Genomic DNA, 17,429 nt, shown 5'->3' with positions numbered 1-17,429 from the left:
GGATTCTAATGTTTTGTTTGCCACACTTGGGATTGATGTTGCTCAACGTTGTTTCAAGCCAAGTTCACACACTGTGTGACCCTGTGAACACTCAGACCCATGGACTTGCACAGGGAATATTGATGACTATTATAGACACAACCAGACATGTTTGGACATTTGAGTGAATGTATGTCCAGGGCAACGTGGTCCTGTGGAAGCCCAGTGATACGGCCATGTTGGCGAGCTACGCGGTCTACAAGATCCTGCGTGAGTGTGGCCTCCCGCCCAACATCATCCAATTCCTGCCAGCTGATGGGCCAGTCTTTGGAGATGCTGTCACATCCTCCGAGCACTTGGCAGGAATTAACTTTACCGGCAGCGTCCCGTAAGAACTCGTTTGAAATCCCACTTTTACTAAGTCAAACAAACTTTATTTTCTACTTGGATTTTAAAACTAGAATCCACAATTTGGGTTTTCAAGGTTCAAATATGGTTGCGGTTTTCCTTCAATATACAGTAACCCATCATCTTTTGCAAGGGTTTTGTTCCTAAAAGGTATTGCGATAGTCTAAACCTGCAAAATAGAAACCTTTCATCTCTATCTGTCTATCTGTGTCTCTGGTTCTTTGTGCCTGTCTCTCTATCTTTGTGTCTCTATCTGTGTCTCTGTGTTTTTCCGTGTCTTTCTCTGTGTCTCTGTCACTCTCTGTGTATCTGTCTCTCTCTGTTCATGTCAAGTCAAGTCAAGTCAAATTTATTTATATAGCCCTTAATCACAAAAATGTCTCAAAGGACTGCACAGGATTACAGTTACAAAATTACACAATTACCTGATCTTAAACTAGCAAACCAGCATGCGGGCAAGGAAAAACTCAAAAACCTCAGTGTGAGGAGAAAAGAGAAACCTTGAGAAAGGACCTCACATGTGGTAATCCCCCTTCCAGGATTGAACAGGGTGAATTACAATTAGCATTACTGTACACAGAATAGTAAACACTAGGTAAGATGTTGAAAATGTCCGGAAAGAGCATGACATCAACGACGACGCCAGCTGGTAAATGCAGGGGTTGACATGCTGCAGGTCAGACCCCGGTCCGCTGACCCATCCCAAATCATCCTTCTCCTTCGTATCAGCCAGGCAGGCCTCAGAAAAAGACAGGACAAAACAGAATACGAGGTGGGCATCAATCATATGCTTTGGAATAAAAGTGTGTCTTAAGCCTCAATTTAAAAACTTCCGTTGAGGTTGCAGATCTTATCTCCAGAGGCAGGGCATTCCACAACACCGGGGCCCGGATGGAGAACGCTCTCGAGCCCGCAGACTTCTTGGCTCTCGGAATCACAAGTAGACCGGCATTTTCCGAGCGCAGACTCCGTGCAGGAACATAGGGGGAAATCAAATCAGAGAGATAAGAGGGTGCAAGCCCATGCAAACATTTATATGTTAATAAGAGAACCTTAAAGTCACATCTTAAGTGGACTGGGAGCCAGTGCAAGTTGGCCAATACAGGTGTAATATGCTCAAACTTTTTAGTCTTAGTCAAAAGTCTAGCTGCCGCATTCTGAACCAGCTGCAAACTTTTAATGCTAGACATCGGGAGACCAGAAAGCAATACATTACAGTAATCAAGCCGAGAAGTAATAAACGCATGAATTAAAATCTCTGCATCTGATTGGGACAGCATTGAACGAATCTTCGCAATATTACGGAGGTGGTAGAAAGCTATTCTAGTAATATTTTTCACATGTAACTGAAACGACAGATTAGGATCAAATATAACACCTAGATTTTTGACCGAGTCACTATGGGTGATATTACATTTGTCTAGGTTCAGGGTAATGTTTGAAAACAAATGACGACAGTGAGCTGGACCAATAATCAACATTTCAGTTTTTTCTCGGTTAAGGCGTAAAAAATTATTTGACATCCATCTTTGAATCTCAGTAAGGCAATCCTCCAGATTTCTAAAACTTAAATGTCCAGTTTTTTCCAGTGGCACATACAGTTGAGTGTCATCTGCATAGCAATGGAAACTAATATTATACTTGCGGATAATGTCACCAAGCGGGATCATATAAATACTAAAAAGAAGGGGGCCAGGTACAGAGCCTTGAGGAACACCACAAGGGACATTAGATTGTTTAGAGGTCATATTGCCATAGTTAACACATTGCATCCTGTCTGACAGGTAGGACCTAAACCACGAGAGTACAGTTCCTGAGATACCAATGCGTTCTAGGCGAATCAATAATATGTTGTGGTCGACCGTATCAAAAGCAGCGCTGAGATCCAGCAGCAGTAACATTGATGAGGCACCAGAATCTATTGTTAAAAGGAGATCATTGGTTACTTTTGCAAGGGCTGTCTCAGTAGAATGATTTGCTCTAAATGCTGACTGGACAGTTTCAAAAAGGTTATTTTCTGACATGAAGTCATTTAGCTGCTGTGCAACGACCTTTTCAAGTAATTTCGCAAGAAATGGCAGATTTGACACTGGCCTATAATTACCTAGGCTTTCTGGGTCAAGGTTAGGTCGCTTAAGCGTGGGTTTAATGACGGCAGACTTGAAGGCTACAGGAACAATACCCGAGGATAGCGATATATTAATAATATTTAAAACTGATGGTCCTAAGATCTCAAACAGATCCTTCACCAGTGAAGCTGGAAACGGATCAAGCAGGCACGTAGTTTGTTTGGCTCTACTGACCATCTGTGTTAGATTATCAAGGGACAATTCATTGAAACTGGAGAATGTTTCTAAACAACCGCTGACACAGTCCATACCTAGCACCTCCACATCTTTGATATAGGAGGAGGAAACAGAGCGTTCTTTTAAAATTTCATTCCTGATTAGTTGAATCTTTTTATTAAAAAATTCCATAATGTCATTAGCAGAATGAGTGCAACCATTTGGGTTAAGTTGTTGTCTGGTAAGTTTCGCCACTGTGTCAAATAAAAATTTTGGATTATTCTTATGTTCAACAATAATCTTAGAGAAATACGAAGCTTTAGCTGAGGCAAGAGCTACTTTATATTTCAGCAAACTGTCACACCAGGCCAGTCGAAAAACCTCCAGCTTAGTAGTGCGCCATTTTCGTTCAATTTTTCTGCAACTTTGTTTGAGTAACCTAGTTTCTTCAGTAAACCAAGGTGTATTCTTCTTGGGTCGGAATTTATACTTTAGGGGCGCCACAGAATCAAGAACATTTACCAAAGCAGTATTGAAGTTGTTTGTAAGTGAGTCAACAGACCCAGTGTACGAAGGGAAGGCTGCAGTTACCGTAGGTAATAATTCTTTTAAGGCTAACACCGTTTTAGGGCGGATATTGCGACTGCTAAAGCCTATATTTTCCTTATCACAGTAAACATTAAACAACACCTCACATTTAACAAAATAGTGATCAGAGATGGCATTAGGATACGGTAACACTGTAACATTTGAGGCTACTACGCCACGGGTCAGGACAAGATCTAGAGTGTTCCCATCTTTATGAGTTGGCACATCAACTATTTGATTGAAACCAAATGTATCCATCAGTGACTTAAATGCAATTGCAAGTGAATTTGATGGGGAGTTTATGTGAACATTAAAATCACCAATAATTACAACATTATCCGCATACGTAACTAAGTCTGTTAACAAATCAGAAAATTCTTCCAAAAAATTTGAGTATGGTCCAGGTGGGCGATACACAACAACTACATGAATTGGTGTTGACATTAAGGACCTCATAACAAGTGCTTCAAACGTTTTAAAACTAGTAGGGGTATTAGAAGTAAATTTCAACCTATTTTCCGATATAAGAGCAACACCTCCACCTTTTTTGCATGGTCGTGCCAAGTGCGCACTCACAAAGTTAGGGGGAGAAGCCTCATTTAACACTACAAACTCATTTGGTTTCAACCAGGTCTCACAAAGGCCAATAAGGTTAAGATTGTGTTCATTAATAAGGTCATTAACATGTCTCAGTCTGTGTCTCTCTCTGTTCATGTCTCAGTCTGTGTCTCCCCCATGTCTTCATCTATGTCGCTCTCTGTGTCTCTATCTACGTCGAACTCTGTGTCTACTTATTTCTCTTTCTCTCTTTCTGTGTCTCTCCCAAACCCTTTATTATACTTTGAATCCAAAGAACAAACTCAGTTAACAGGCTCAATCATTTTTTAAACAAATAAAAACCCTGTATGTTGGCCTGGACATGGATAAGTGCCGCCAGGCTGTGCTTTCCCAAAACACACCACGGAAAATGGTGCCTCTGCATCCCTATTGGTTAAGGGATCCATCCAACAAACCAACCAACTTTATAAACATTATTTTAAGAAAAACTTCTGGACTTTCAAATTACACTCATAAAAATCATCTTTTGACTTTCAGGGCACTACGTTTTTACTTTTGTTTTATTTTGTTGCTATCATATGGACCTTATGGAAATGCATATTTACTTTACTAAGAATTTAGAATGTCGAAAATGCCATATTGGAACCCCCCAAAAATGTTTGTGGCCGCTAAAGATTAAAAGCCTTTTTAAGGCCTCATAAGGAAGGAAACCTATACAGTGTCTATCTATATCTATTGTAAAATGGTAGTGTGTCATGTTTGTGTTCTGAGAGAAGACATATTTTTCCATAAGCAAACATTTTAGAAAAAGAGCCAGGGAGCCACAAGGGGGTACCAAAGAGCCACATGCTGCTCCAAAATCGCTGGTTGAAGTGTTCTTGAAGTTTAGTGGGTGGAGAAGTCTGACTTTTTTGCAATAGAAAGCATTTTCTTCTTCCTTTTGGTGCTTATGTGGGTCCAGGGCATTTTGTTGACATGATGGCTTATGGAGGAACTTAAAATTGAAAAAGAGTTGCACAGGTTCGTCATGTAGGTTTACCTACATGTACAACTCAGACCGCAACGTAGTTGACATACAGGGACAAAAGAAGCTAGGAGACTTTAGCAGAATGCAGAACACAATGCTCGATTAAATTCTGTGAAGAAGCGAAACCTCAACAAGTGAACAGTGATACAGCAAGGGATTACTGCATTGATGGTACAAACTTTCTTTTATTAAAAACAAACAAATGATTGCCTTTGCCATTGTTCTGTCTTTTGTGTGTAGCACCTTCAAGCACTTGTGGAAACAGGTAGCCAACAACCTGGACTTGTATCGGACCTTCCCCAGGCTTGCTGGAGGTAAAGACCGCCAGAACAGGCATAATGCCGAAAACACACCTCACAATTTTCTCGTCTTTCACAAAAGTTCTCGAATAAGATTTTGCATGTTGTCACATCACAAGTCTGAAATGGACAAATATTACCCCGTCTTACACATTGTCCTGCCAAGAGTATATTGTTGCTGTTGGTTTTCTCAGAGGCAGAACAAGCAGCTGTCAACATTGTGCAGTGCTTCTCAATTATTTTCTGTTATGCCCCTCCTAGTAAGTAGAAAACCTCTCACTCCCCCTCTGGCCAAACACAAGCCACCCCCACAACTACAAAAAAGTAGATTTTTTACAATTGTTTGAAGCACCCCTCTGCATAACAAAGTCAAATAAGAAATATGCATATACAAGAAAGAGCTTTATTAACTGTAAAAGAAAAAAATAAAAGTGCATCTGAAATTTAAAAATAAAATACGAATCCTCAAACTATAAACATTTATTGACTGACCATGTCAAACCAAATGGTGCTGAAAAATGAAATTACATAAAATCAATAAAAGAAGCAATTTGATCAATAACTTAAAAGCACAATATTAAAAACATGTTGACCTGCAAAACAAAAGTATGATATAATTAGTACAGATTGTTTTTAATAAAAAATGATGTGTGTATTAATTGCTGCAATGATCACGTTTTGCAATACATACACAGCTTTTCAAAGTGGGATTTGCGGGAGGAGACAGTAATTAAAAGCAACTCTCACGTCACCAATGCCATGTCTGCGGATTTGTTCGACATATAAAAAAAAGGGGGGGATCTATCTTTTCCCTGTCCGTTGTCACGCTTCGTTTCATCACATTTTCTCATTATGGCTTAAGAGAGGGGCTTTATGCCCATTTCTGTTTGCCAGTCTTCTTATCCCTGTTCAGTATTGTTTTTATAGTGTACCTTGAGGGTCTGCTTCACTTCGTGTCAACACTTTGGACTTTGTGCAGAGCCAAAGTGTAAACAAAACTTCTTCACCACAAGCACACACTCTGCCAATGAGAGTGCTACTGCCTTCTAATGCAGTGAGGGCTGTATTGCATGTTGTATTTAGACCCCCAAAAATTTCAGAGGTCCTCCTGAGAAATGGCTACCCTTTACCACTGTACATCTTCCCATTCTCACTTTTCCCCCGCTCCTTTTTCATCAGAGTGTGGCGGCAAGAACTTCCATTTCGTTCACAAGTCAGCAGACGTGCAAAGTGTGGTCAACGGGACTGTGCGCTCTGCCTTTGAGTACGGTGGCCAGAAGTGTTCTGCCTGCTCCCGGATGTACGTCCCCGCCGGACTTTGGCCAGATATTAAGCAGCAGCTGCTCAACAATCTCAAGCAAATACGTGTGGGAGATGTATGTGTCTTTCCTCATGCTTATAGATTCAAAGTCAATTATATTTGTCAATTTTCTCAGATGTACTTCACATACTAGGAATCAAAATTTAATTTCATGCTCGCCCATGTGCAGACATAGAAGACAATAAAGTGCAGTTGAACAGAACAGTCCTAACCTAAAATAATACTATATATATAAAGTGCACGTGACCTTTTGGTTAATACTGAATACAACCCACATGTACAATACATTTTCCAAGCACTAGCAGTCTTAGCAATAATATAAATAAATAAAGTTAAAACTTAAACAGTAAAAGGTAGTAGATAAAATACGTAAAGTAATAATACAATCTGCAGGTGTGTGCAAGTTCATATGCAGTCGTGAGCGTTTTCAAGCATGGTTATCGTTTCGGCAATTGTGTTGGCCAGGATGGCATCACGCGTTGAAGTAAGACCTCAGTTGCGGCAGTCTGATCTTGGAGTAATTGGTCAGAAATGTTGCTCAAACTCCTCATAAAAACACCAAACAAAATTTGCTCCAATGAGCCTAAAAAGCAGCAGATAAACATCCTCAATGTCCCGTTGTGTTTAACATAGTCCATAAACATCCTCAATGTCCCGTTGTGTTTAACATAGTCCTTTCTTCTTTCCCCAGTAATGGGTTTTTAATATGTCCACAAATCCAGGCGAGCAACTGTAACTGTATTTGCTCACTATCATTAATCAACCAGAGAACATTGAGGAGAGCCATCCCGATTTGATTTTGCTTAAAATTGAAGTCACGGACAGGCTTTTAATGCAATATGAAAAACATCAAATTAAAATAATAGCACCTGGGTGTCTCTGCAGAAGTTTGATGAATCTTTAGCTCCATTCTATAATAAATATGAAATCTAACAGCAATGTCCCTCTATTCAGGTAAACATTTGATCAAAAAAACAGAAATAAAAATACTTTTTAATCATTAAATAAATCATTTAAATAAGTGTTTTTATGTTATTTTTGTGGGCGACATGGCAGATGAGTGGTTAGCGCGTCTGCGGCACAGTTCTGAGGTCATAGGTTCAAATCCAGCTACCAGCCTTCTGTGTGAAGTTTGCTTGTTCTCCCCCGTGCGTGGTTTTTCTCTGGGCACTATGGTTTCCTCCCACATTCCGAAAACACGAATGTCAGGTTAATTGGCTGGTCCAAATTGTCCCTAGGTGTGAATGCGCGAGTGAGTAGTCTGCCTCTGGGTGCCCTGCAACTGGCTGACAACCAGTTCATGATGTCCCCTGCCCACTGCCCGAAGATCGCTGGGATGGGCTCCAACACCCCTGCAATCCTACTGAGGATAAGTGGTATAGATGATGGATGGATGTTATTTTTGTCACTTCTCAGTCATCATTAGTTTCCCCGATTAAAATAAATTATAGTGGAAATCAACTAAATTTTTGTTTTGATTTTTTTTTCTTGATTTAAAAAAATGCAGTTGATCAACGCTACAAGCAGGAAAAACTATATTCAGAAAAAAAACTCAACAATCGTTTTATAATCAAATCAAAATGCCAGAATCATAATTTAATTTTGAGCCTCCGAAAAGACGTTCAACCTACGAGCTAAGGAACACTTTTTATGTCACCAATTTCCTAGTATGGGAATGTTTTTTTTTCTACAGAGTAGCCCCTGAGTTTGTAAATATTACAATAAATATTTGGAAAATAAACATGTCCCCCAAATCTTTGATTTGGTTCAAAAAGGATATTTGAAGTCATTGACCCTAAGGAGCAGTTAGTTTGGCATGGTTTTTGTCTTTCAGCCAGTGGATGACATCGGCACATTCTTCTCTGCTGTCATTGACCATAAGGTAGGCCAATTCTTTTTACGAAGAATTGATCGATATGGGATTTTCAGAGCCGCTTAATTACTTATATATACAGGAGGCTGATTACCGATATTTGGAGTTGATATTCATTTGCTGTAAAGCTTTAAAATTGGCGTCAGGAATTGTTATTTAATTAAAAAAGAAAGAAGAATATTTGATGAAATTAAAATAAAACTTTTATAGCTCTCAGAAAACCTTTTACAGTCAATAAATTAGAATTTCATCACAACTATCATAACTAATCTTTCACATCAACCAAATGATTCGTGCTGGAAATTAAATTAGGCTTAGCAGCAACTCATATAGAGGTACATGAAATCTTAAATAGCTCCCTGATTTCGTTTGACAATAAATAAATACAAACGTCAACCAACCAAAGTGACTTAAACTTAACTTAAAACAAAAAGTGAAAAAAGCAATGGAAATTTCAATGGAGCTCGCAAATTGAAAAGTCTGAGCGCTCCTGTTTTAGAGCCGAATTTACGAACTGATGTTATGGTAACAGCTAATCACTCAGCCTTCCACTTTAGCATGCTTTTTATGCTCTCTCTCAATCAAAAACACACATGCTAATCAACAAACTAATGTTTTAATAAGAGTCAATACATTAGTCTCCACCTAAATGTGCTTTCCTAAGACAAGTTAACTACACTTTTACGCTATCTCTTAATCACACACTTGCTTCTCTACCATAGGCCTTTTAAAATTTCAATATTATTAGTGGTCTATTCATAAGTATGTTAGGACTCAGGAGTTAGCATACTGCTGTTTACTCTGCTCAAACTGTATTCTCCTACTCATTGTAACATTAGTAATAGCACTGGAATGTTCATTACATTTTCAGGTCAGTTTTCTGTTTTTACATTCTACACGTCTGTACCCTCGCGCCTGTCTGCAGTCTGTGACTGTCTCGCACATCCAGTCACAAGGCGCGGGGTGGATAGGGACCGAGACCGGAGACAGAGAGAGGCTAGGCTGCATCTGAGCCTAAGTAATTGGCAAGTCGAATAAATAAACATGCTGACACCGATATCCGTCAAATTCCCAAATATCGGTGCCGATAATCGGTCGACCTCTAATTTTAAGGCAGCTACGCGCGCATAGGTGCTGACCACATGCCATGCACGTTCCTTGCCAGTCGTTCAACCGCATCCGAAAGGTTTTAGAGGACGCCAAGTCATCCCCTGAGCTGGAGATCATCGCCGGGGGAAACTGCGACAATTCCAAGGGTTACTTTGTGGAGCCCACTGTCATCACAACGAAAGATCCCCAACACCCCATCATGGCACAGGTCACGTGTGTGTGTGTTTGTGAATGATGCAATGTGTTCATTTTTTGTGGTCATGCTCGATTGTGGCGCTTTAACATCAGACAAAACGGGTAAGGAGAGCACCGATCAACATTTTTAATTTTGGATTACAGTAAATTCCGGTCCACAAGCCACTATTTTTTTGCTACATTTTAAACACCAAATAACTACCGTATTTTCCAGACTATAAGTCTCTCCGTAGTCTAAGTTGCACCAGCCAAAAGACTCATAACTAAAAAGGAAAAAACATACATAAGTCGCACTCTGAAGTTGAATTTTCAGGGATTTTTTTTATAAAACACCAACACCAAAAACATAAAGGCAATTTAAAATTAAAATAAAATACAGAACACACAGTATACTTTACACATACGTGCATATCTTAGTCATGCGCGTCAATTACGACGTGACATATTTAGTCATTCAGATAACTAGTACAGGGTTTTTCCAACCCTTTTCAAGTCGAGAGCTACTTTTTGTGACTAATTAGCGCAAACAGCACCCAGTTTGATATTATTAGATTATTAAAATGTGTCACTGAATATGAAGTCTTGATCCCATGAGTTTTTCAGTTTTATTACTTTTATTATTTAATCAGCACATCATTGCTTTGGTAATCAGGTTATTCATTTAGTTGTAATCAATGCACCTTATGCTTATCCATGTAGTTAAATGAAGTATTTACTTGCTGTATTATTGCGATGTTTCAATGTATCCATTAATTTAGTACTTTTCCATCAATGTTTTTAAGTGGTGTTCTAATGAGTCTGCCATAATTCTATCATACCACCTTCAAAATCCAGTTAGATCCAGTCTTAACAAAGGTCTCTTGTGAAGATGTCACTCCCTTACTTCAACTGAAAATCCCATTTCAGTTAAGTTTCATTTTTCAGTTTTTGTCAATCGACGCACCATTCCTAAAAAAAACAGTGGTCAGTTATTATACCGATGCTCGTTTAGGGATAACTTAGCCCAGCATTTTGGTTTGTTAGTTTGTTTCTTTGTTAAAAAAATGTCCTTAACAGAAAAGCTCATGTTTCTCTGTGCAAATACTCGCTCGGAACACAAGTTTAATTGAACACGCAGTGGGATATGGATTGTCTTCGCCAACAACATTAATTTCTAAACTAACATTTTATTACTATGTTTTTACCATGTTGGCACAAGGATACTTTTTGGAAGTAGGGTTAAATAGACTGAGTCAACTGGGGAAAAAAATAATTTTACGAGAAAATCACAAAGACCCAGTACTGGTGGGCTATTTTTAGAATAGGTCTTCGGCCACATCAGCTCACCTTTGGGGGCATCCTGTCTCCCGTGGACACAACGTTGGAAACCCCTGCTCTAGCATAAAGAACATGCTAACCAAATTATCAGCTTTAATCCAAATAATTAAAGCCAATAAAATATTCATCCTCTGAGTCATTTTTACTGGTAAACAACTCCCCCCCTTCTTGCGAGGTAGACTAAAACCTGCTTTCTCCTTACAATTCAACGTGATGGTCAACGTTGAAATTATCAACACTGGCCTAAAGCGCTTTATTGCAAGTTTAGTGTGAAAATTACATGTGAATTGATATACAGAACCGGTAATAATGATGTAAAACTCTATAACTTAATAATGTGCTATGTAATATTTCTACATAGTATAAGTCGCACCCCTGGCCAGACTATGAAAAAGACTGTGACCTATAGTCTGAAAAATGCGGTAACTAAGATGGATTGACAAGTGGCAGCATTCTAAAAGAATTATTTTGCTTTGAGATAAAAAAAGGAAGGGTGTGATGTTGTGATTCTACCTACTTTTTTTGACTTTGGACCGCACTTTGCAGGAGATCTTCGGTCCAGTCTTGTCCGTGTACGTGTATCCAGATGATGACTACAAGGAGGTTCTCGATCTGGTAGACCGGACCTCCCCTTATGCGCTCACTGGCGCAATCTTTGCTTTAGACACGTAAGGCTCAAAAGGCGTGTTGTCTTGTGACCATCGCCATTTTGCATTCATGTCACGTTTTCTCAGTACCGTGGTCGATGAGGCATCCAAAATCCTGAGGAATGCTGCAGGCAATTTTTACATCAACGACAAGTCAACAGGATCTGTTGTGGCGCAGCAGCCGTTCGGGGGCGCTCGAGCTTCAGGTAAGAATGAGTGAAAACCAAGAGTTACTCACTAGCAATGTTCCCTATAAGCTGCATGTGGGCGCAACTGCACACTTCCCAGACCTTCTCGGCACACAAAACAATATATGCGGCAAATTAAAATTAGGCCTTGAAATTGCAAAATGATTTCCCTATTGTGATTTTTTTTTTCGGCTTGGCTCACTAAATAAAGGCTGGCTCTTTAGGTTTATTTTGTTGCTTTAATCTCTACATTGCCAAATTTTTTGTAACATTATGCACAGAACGACTTAAAAAGGGAGAAAAATAAAGAATAAAAGACAAAAATGAAAAAAAGTGTTAATAAATCTAAAAAGAAAGTAAAATACAAAGCAATATTAAACTTTTCATGCTCAACAAATTTAAAGTCAACAACACAGAAATCCCCCCCAAAAATTCATATTCACCAATCACAAGAAAAAAAATTGTGTCCAGGAAGGATCTTCGCTGTTGATTAGTGCAAATGAGACCAGTCGGGGTGCTCAAACTTCTCACAAATCAGCCCTCAATCGCCTTTTTCTCCAGGGTATTAGTAAAAACTATATATTTGCATTAGCTATCTAACATTTTTAACAGTCGCTATTTTGAATGGTGACATTATCAAAAAAGAGGTGTCGTAGACAACTTTTCGGAGAGCGTAAAAACCACGCTGCTAAAAACAGCGTCACGTGTGCCAAGGGTGTCACTCCGCCAATGCTCATCTGCACACTGCTTTTGACCATCAGCAACAATAACGGCATTGTAACGGCAAAAGAGTAACTACAGTGGGACCTTGCTACTTCGCGGTTCGACGTTCGCAGATTCAGAGCTTTGCGGTCTGTAATGGTAATTATTATTTTTTTTTTTTTAAAGGCGCGTCGCTACTTTGCAGATTTTCACTTTTTGCGGGAATCCCCCTTGGCCGACGACCCTAGCACGGCGCGCCGTTCGCATTTCCCAGCACAACAGGTGTTGTGCCCAAATCCGACTCCCGTACAGAATCCTCCCCCCCTCGCGTGAACGCGCATTCTGCTGCGCTTCCGAGAAAAGCGATTCTATATAATACGCTTATTGAAACCATAAAGTGAGCTAATTAAAATAATTGGGCGATCATAGTCTATATAATGCGTTTATTTAAACAATAAAGCGCGATCGTATTCTACAAAATGCGTTTGTTAACGCGGATGAAAAAGTCACCAACGTCACGTCTCCCGCTCGGGCCGCGATGGCTCTACATGGCGCTACACGGCCCTCGATGGCTCCAGCCGACGGACGGGCGGCCGTGGGGAAAGGGGTAGGGGGTAGGGGGGACCTGTGGGGTTAGGGGGGCGGTGAAGCAGAAGCCGCACCAAAACCGCGCGCCGGTGTTGTGCCCAAATCACTCCCGTACAAAATCCTCCCCCCCTCGCGTGAACATGCATTCTGCTGCCCAGGCTCGGCTTGTTGCGGTGTCGTGCCCGAAAGTACCCGCGCCGCGGGTTAGGGGCTCGCTCGCGAACAATAAGGATAAGCAGTGCAGATAATGAGATGAGATTTTTTTTTTCTTTTTGAAGGGGCGTCGCTACTTCGCAGATTTTCACGTTCTGCGGGTGGTTTTACTCCCCATTAACCGGGTCTTAAAAATAATAATTTAAAAAAACAAAAAAAATCTTTTTAAAGTAACATGCCCAGTCTGGTCTTCAGTGACTGGTTGAAGCGCTATATAAATGCAGTCCATTTCCCATTTGTTTTTGCTTATTGCAGGCACAAACGACAAACCAGGCGGGCCCCACTACGTTCTTCGTTGGACATCTCCTCGAGTGGTCAAAGAAACGCATGTCCCGCTCACAGAGTGGAAGTACCCCTACATGGCCAACTGACTTAAAGCCGTCAACCCTTTGCACTGACCTTTGCTGTGAATGTCAAACTAAAGACCAGAACATGAGCGAATCAACTAATTTTATACAAATGTCTTTTATAAATGTACCTGAAAATCAGGACATGAATCAACTGATAATATAATTATATGTCATTAGGAAGATGTAAGTGTAGAAAATGTTTTTGTGTACCACTGAAGATATGAAATAGCTTATTTTTTTGACTGATCCTAACGAATAAAAAAATCATGCGATAGATGACACTTTCTACTGCAGACTTTTTTTTTAAATGCCTCGTTTGAAAAAACAACTTCAGGAATGTGCGAATATTATAGCATATGGAATCGAATTTGTGCCAAGAAGAAATGAGCAAAGTTTCTTGTAGCATGAATAAAACTAAAAAAAAAAAGCGATCAGTTTGCGTTGACAAACCACATGGTAGAAAATAAGACTCTCATAGGAGCCAGACATATAGAAGGGAATGGAAGGAAGAGAGGGGGGGAGCAAAAGAGACAGCGTAAGAGAGAGAAATGACAAAAAAAAATGCATTCTTTCTATCTTAAGAAGTTTTTTGGAAATCAGTGAGATCTATCTCTGGCACATGCACTCACTCATGTCCGCGTTCCACACCCACATTCAAGAAAATGGAAAAGGAGAATAACTCCATTATGAAGGTGAAGGAAATTCTCAACAACATCCACACCATTCTTCTTGAACGCAAGAGCAGCAATTTCTGGTCTCTTAAAGTTAAGGGACTAATAGCACAAAAGCGCAGCGATGGACTCTGTAAGGGCTGTGACCAATTCTGTGCTGATATGCAAGGCCTGCACCGTGCATGTCTGGAGTATCTGGAGGAGTGGATGACTCCCATGGAAGTGTTCTAAACATTCATGTGGATAGATCTGAGTGAGCCACCAGATTGAAATTATGTGGAGGCCTGCATCCGGTACCTTGGAGAAAAGGGGTGTCAATTGATGAGGTGAAGTGTTTTGACCAGGTCACCAATCTGAAGAAATTCACTGAAAGGTTCAACAGTGATGAGGAGTTCAGTGGCTTGCAGGTGCACCAGAAGTGGACAAAATATTTTAAGAAGGCCAAATGCCAATATTGAGACGGGTTTTTTTTTTCATTAATGCAGAGCCAGTAGAGCAATGAACGGAAAAAGCTTTCCGTTGAGACATTGAAGGGGACTCTTTTTGTGCAATACAATTTCAAAGACACTTTTTCCAAAGACTTTCAAACTCATTTGTTTAGCAACTGAAAGCTGCTGGGAAAGCTCAACTCTACAGCAAAATATGGATGGGCAGACAAGGAAGATGAAGAATAAAACGGGGATGAGGAAAAAAATAAAGACTTGAATTAAGTTTTTGTTTGTTGAATTAGTATTGTTGTGAGGCCACTGTTTGTTTTACATTATTTCACTGAAAAGAGATAAGAGCTTTTTGTTTAAAGATAGATACTCTACAGAAGAAGTTTTATTTAGAACATTATTTCAGATTATTTTTACAGTAAGAATCCAAAAGACAAGCTATTATTTTGTTCAAGGTTGATCTGCTAATACAGAGGAGGCATTATTTTTTGTTCTGTATACACGTGTACTAGAATGACAATAAAGTAGATTTGAATCTGAATTTTTTATCAGTATTTCATTCCAGTTTTAATACGTTATTATTGTTCTATTTTAGGAATAATATAGTCTGTTAAGAAACATTTGAGAATTTAAATTCATGTATTTGGTTGTATTGCTATCATTTTGTTATAAAACTGGATTTCCAGTCCATATGGAGGAGGCTGACTGTAGACATTAATGTGAAAGGCATCATTGAGTGAACTTCAAGTATAATTCAAGTACTGTATCCCAAGGTCTGGGCCAAGCATCCTCGTTTTTGGAAATCAAAATATGGTCACTTTAGCATACAATTTTATTTAAAAGCTAGCTAGATAGCTTGCTGAATAGATAAAAAGGTAGCCAGATAGCTAGCCATAAAGTTTAAAAGGTTGCCAGATAGCTAGCTAAAAAAAAATCTAGTTTGTTGTATTTCTTGTTAAATGAATCAATAAAAACACGAATAAATACATTTGTTCAATACACAAATAGATTGTTTGTATATTCTCTAAATTATTGCTTAAAAATAATTCTTAATAATTGAATAGATTTTTTTGTCCATTAAGCCTATGAACTGGAATTTATTCATTTGAATTTCTACAATATCAACTTATCATGACGCAACTATGTTATAACCAGGTTAATCATTAAAACTAGGGTGATATAGACTCAATCAACCCCCCAAAAAATTTTTTTTACGAGAAAATCACAATGACGCAGCACTAGTGAGATATTTTCAGAATAGGTTTGCAGGCCCCTCATCTGTCCTTAGGGGGCACCATGTCGGGCGCCCCTGATATATGCCATGAAACAAACAAGCTATTTCAGTCCCCACCAGAGTTAATCCCCTGAATAAAATATGAACTCAAATTTTCCGTTTCAAAAGGGTTTTTTGCATCATATGTGGCAAAATTAACCAGGTTGGCGCAGGAGGGTGGATGATCTGTACTGTTGACAGCAGCGAGAAAAAGTTTATTTGGGTCCCGGGTCTCTGCAACCTCCCGGGTAACGACCTTGCAGACGAGCAGGCTAAATTAGACTCGGCCCTCCCTCAACCTACCGCCCCGCTAGACCCACAAACTCTGCTCGCCATTATTCGCAGGATCTACAAACATAGAGGATGAAGAATCGGCCGAGCATCTCTGGCTGCGGTGCCCTGCACTCCAGTCTGCCCGATACCACCGCCAGCTGGGATTCTCCTTCGGAGAACTACGGAGCCTCCCACAAGCGAGTCTAGCGCTACTGAGGATTATCCTTAGGCGCCTTGAGTGACTCAACAACAACAACAACAACCAACAGCCGTAAAATCTACGAGAGGTCCACGTGGATTCACCAGTCCCAGTGCAAAAAAGTCCAGGAACTACCACCACCTTCACCAACCGACCGAAGAAAGAAAAAATGAAGATCCTGTCACGGTTGCCATGGCGCCCAATTGGCCCCGCCCGTGTAGCGCCAGTTGCGGCTCGTGGACAGATTGGCTTTCCGTCTATTTAAGCTCAGTGCTCTCACTCTTCCTTTGTCAGTCCGTCAACAAACCTCTGCCCCGGAAGACGTGGGTTTTGACTTGGTCCTGTTTCCTGTTGGTATTTCCTGTCCGGTATTGTTCTCGTTTATTTTGTCCTGTTTAATATTGGTTTCCAGTTTCGTTCCTGTCTAGTTTGTCCTGTTTAATCTCGATATCCTGTTTTGATATCAATCCTGTCCGTCCCGTTGTTTAATATTGGTTTCCAGTTTCGTTCCTGTCTAGTTTGTCCTGTTTAATTTCAATATACAGTTTTTACATCAATCCTGTCCGTCCTGTTGTTTAATATCGGTTTCCAGTTTTGTTCCCATCTAGTTTGTCCTGTTTATTTTCGATATCCTGTTTTGATTTCATTCCTGTCTGTTCCGTCCTGTCCAGTATCGACCTCCTCCGTGCGATATCTGTTTGGGCAATTGGTATCGATCTCGTCGGCCTCTGGCTTCCTATTATTCAGTGTTCTCGTTTGCCCGCGTCCCTGCGTCCGAGACGCATAATTTTTGCGGGGACGCATTATGTCAAATCAACGTGCGTCCCCGGGAAGCAACTTTTTTGACACAAAATTGTCATTATTCCCCGATTACTTTTTTTATTAACAAAGATTTACCGCACTCCAAACTTTTCGTCAGGCAGATCCG

The 17,429-nt window shown here is 40.0% G+C and overlaps 1 protein-coding gene across 1 annotated transcript in view; it reads left to right on the top strand.

Moving 5' to 3' along the window:
- aldh4a1 (aldehyde dehydrogenase 4 family, member A1) overlaps positions 1-13,927 on the top strand; it is a 29,880-nt gene extending 15,953 nt beyond the window's left edge. The window contains exons 8-15 of the mRNA XM_088337418.1: positions 180-367; positions 5,086-5,159; positions 6,324-6,520; positions 8,300-8,347; positions 9,504-9,656; positions 11,507-11,628; positions 11,695-11,813; positions 13,554-13,927. Coding sequence (XP_088193544.1) covers positions 180-367; positions 5,086-5,159; positions 6,324-6,520; positions 8,300-8,347; positions 9,504-9,656; positions 11,507-11,628; positions 11,695-11,813; positions 13,554-13,669 — 1,017 coding nt within the window. The 3' untranslated portion in view covers positions 13,670-13,927. The remainder of the gene's footprint in view (positions 1-179; positions 368-5,085; positions 5,160-6,323; positions 6,521-8,299; positions 8,348-9,503; positions 9,657-11,506; positions 11,629-11,694; positions 11,814-13,553) is intronic.
- Positions 13,928-17,429: the final 3,502 nt, after the last annotated feature.

Source organism: Urocampus carinirostris, chromosome 6, assembly GCF_059441175.1.
Source record: "Urocampus carinirostris isolate Australia breed hairy pipefish chromosome 6, RoL_Ucar_1.0, whole genome shotgun sequence".
NCBI classification, from domain to species: Eukaryota; Metazoa; Chordata; class Actinopteri; order Syngnathiformes; family Syngnathidae; genus Urocampus; species Urocampus carinirostris.
The sequence above is the reverse complement of the archived record's forward strand: the minus strand, read 5'-3'. Positions and strand labels throughout refer to the sequence as shown.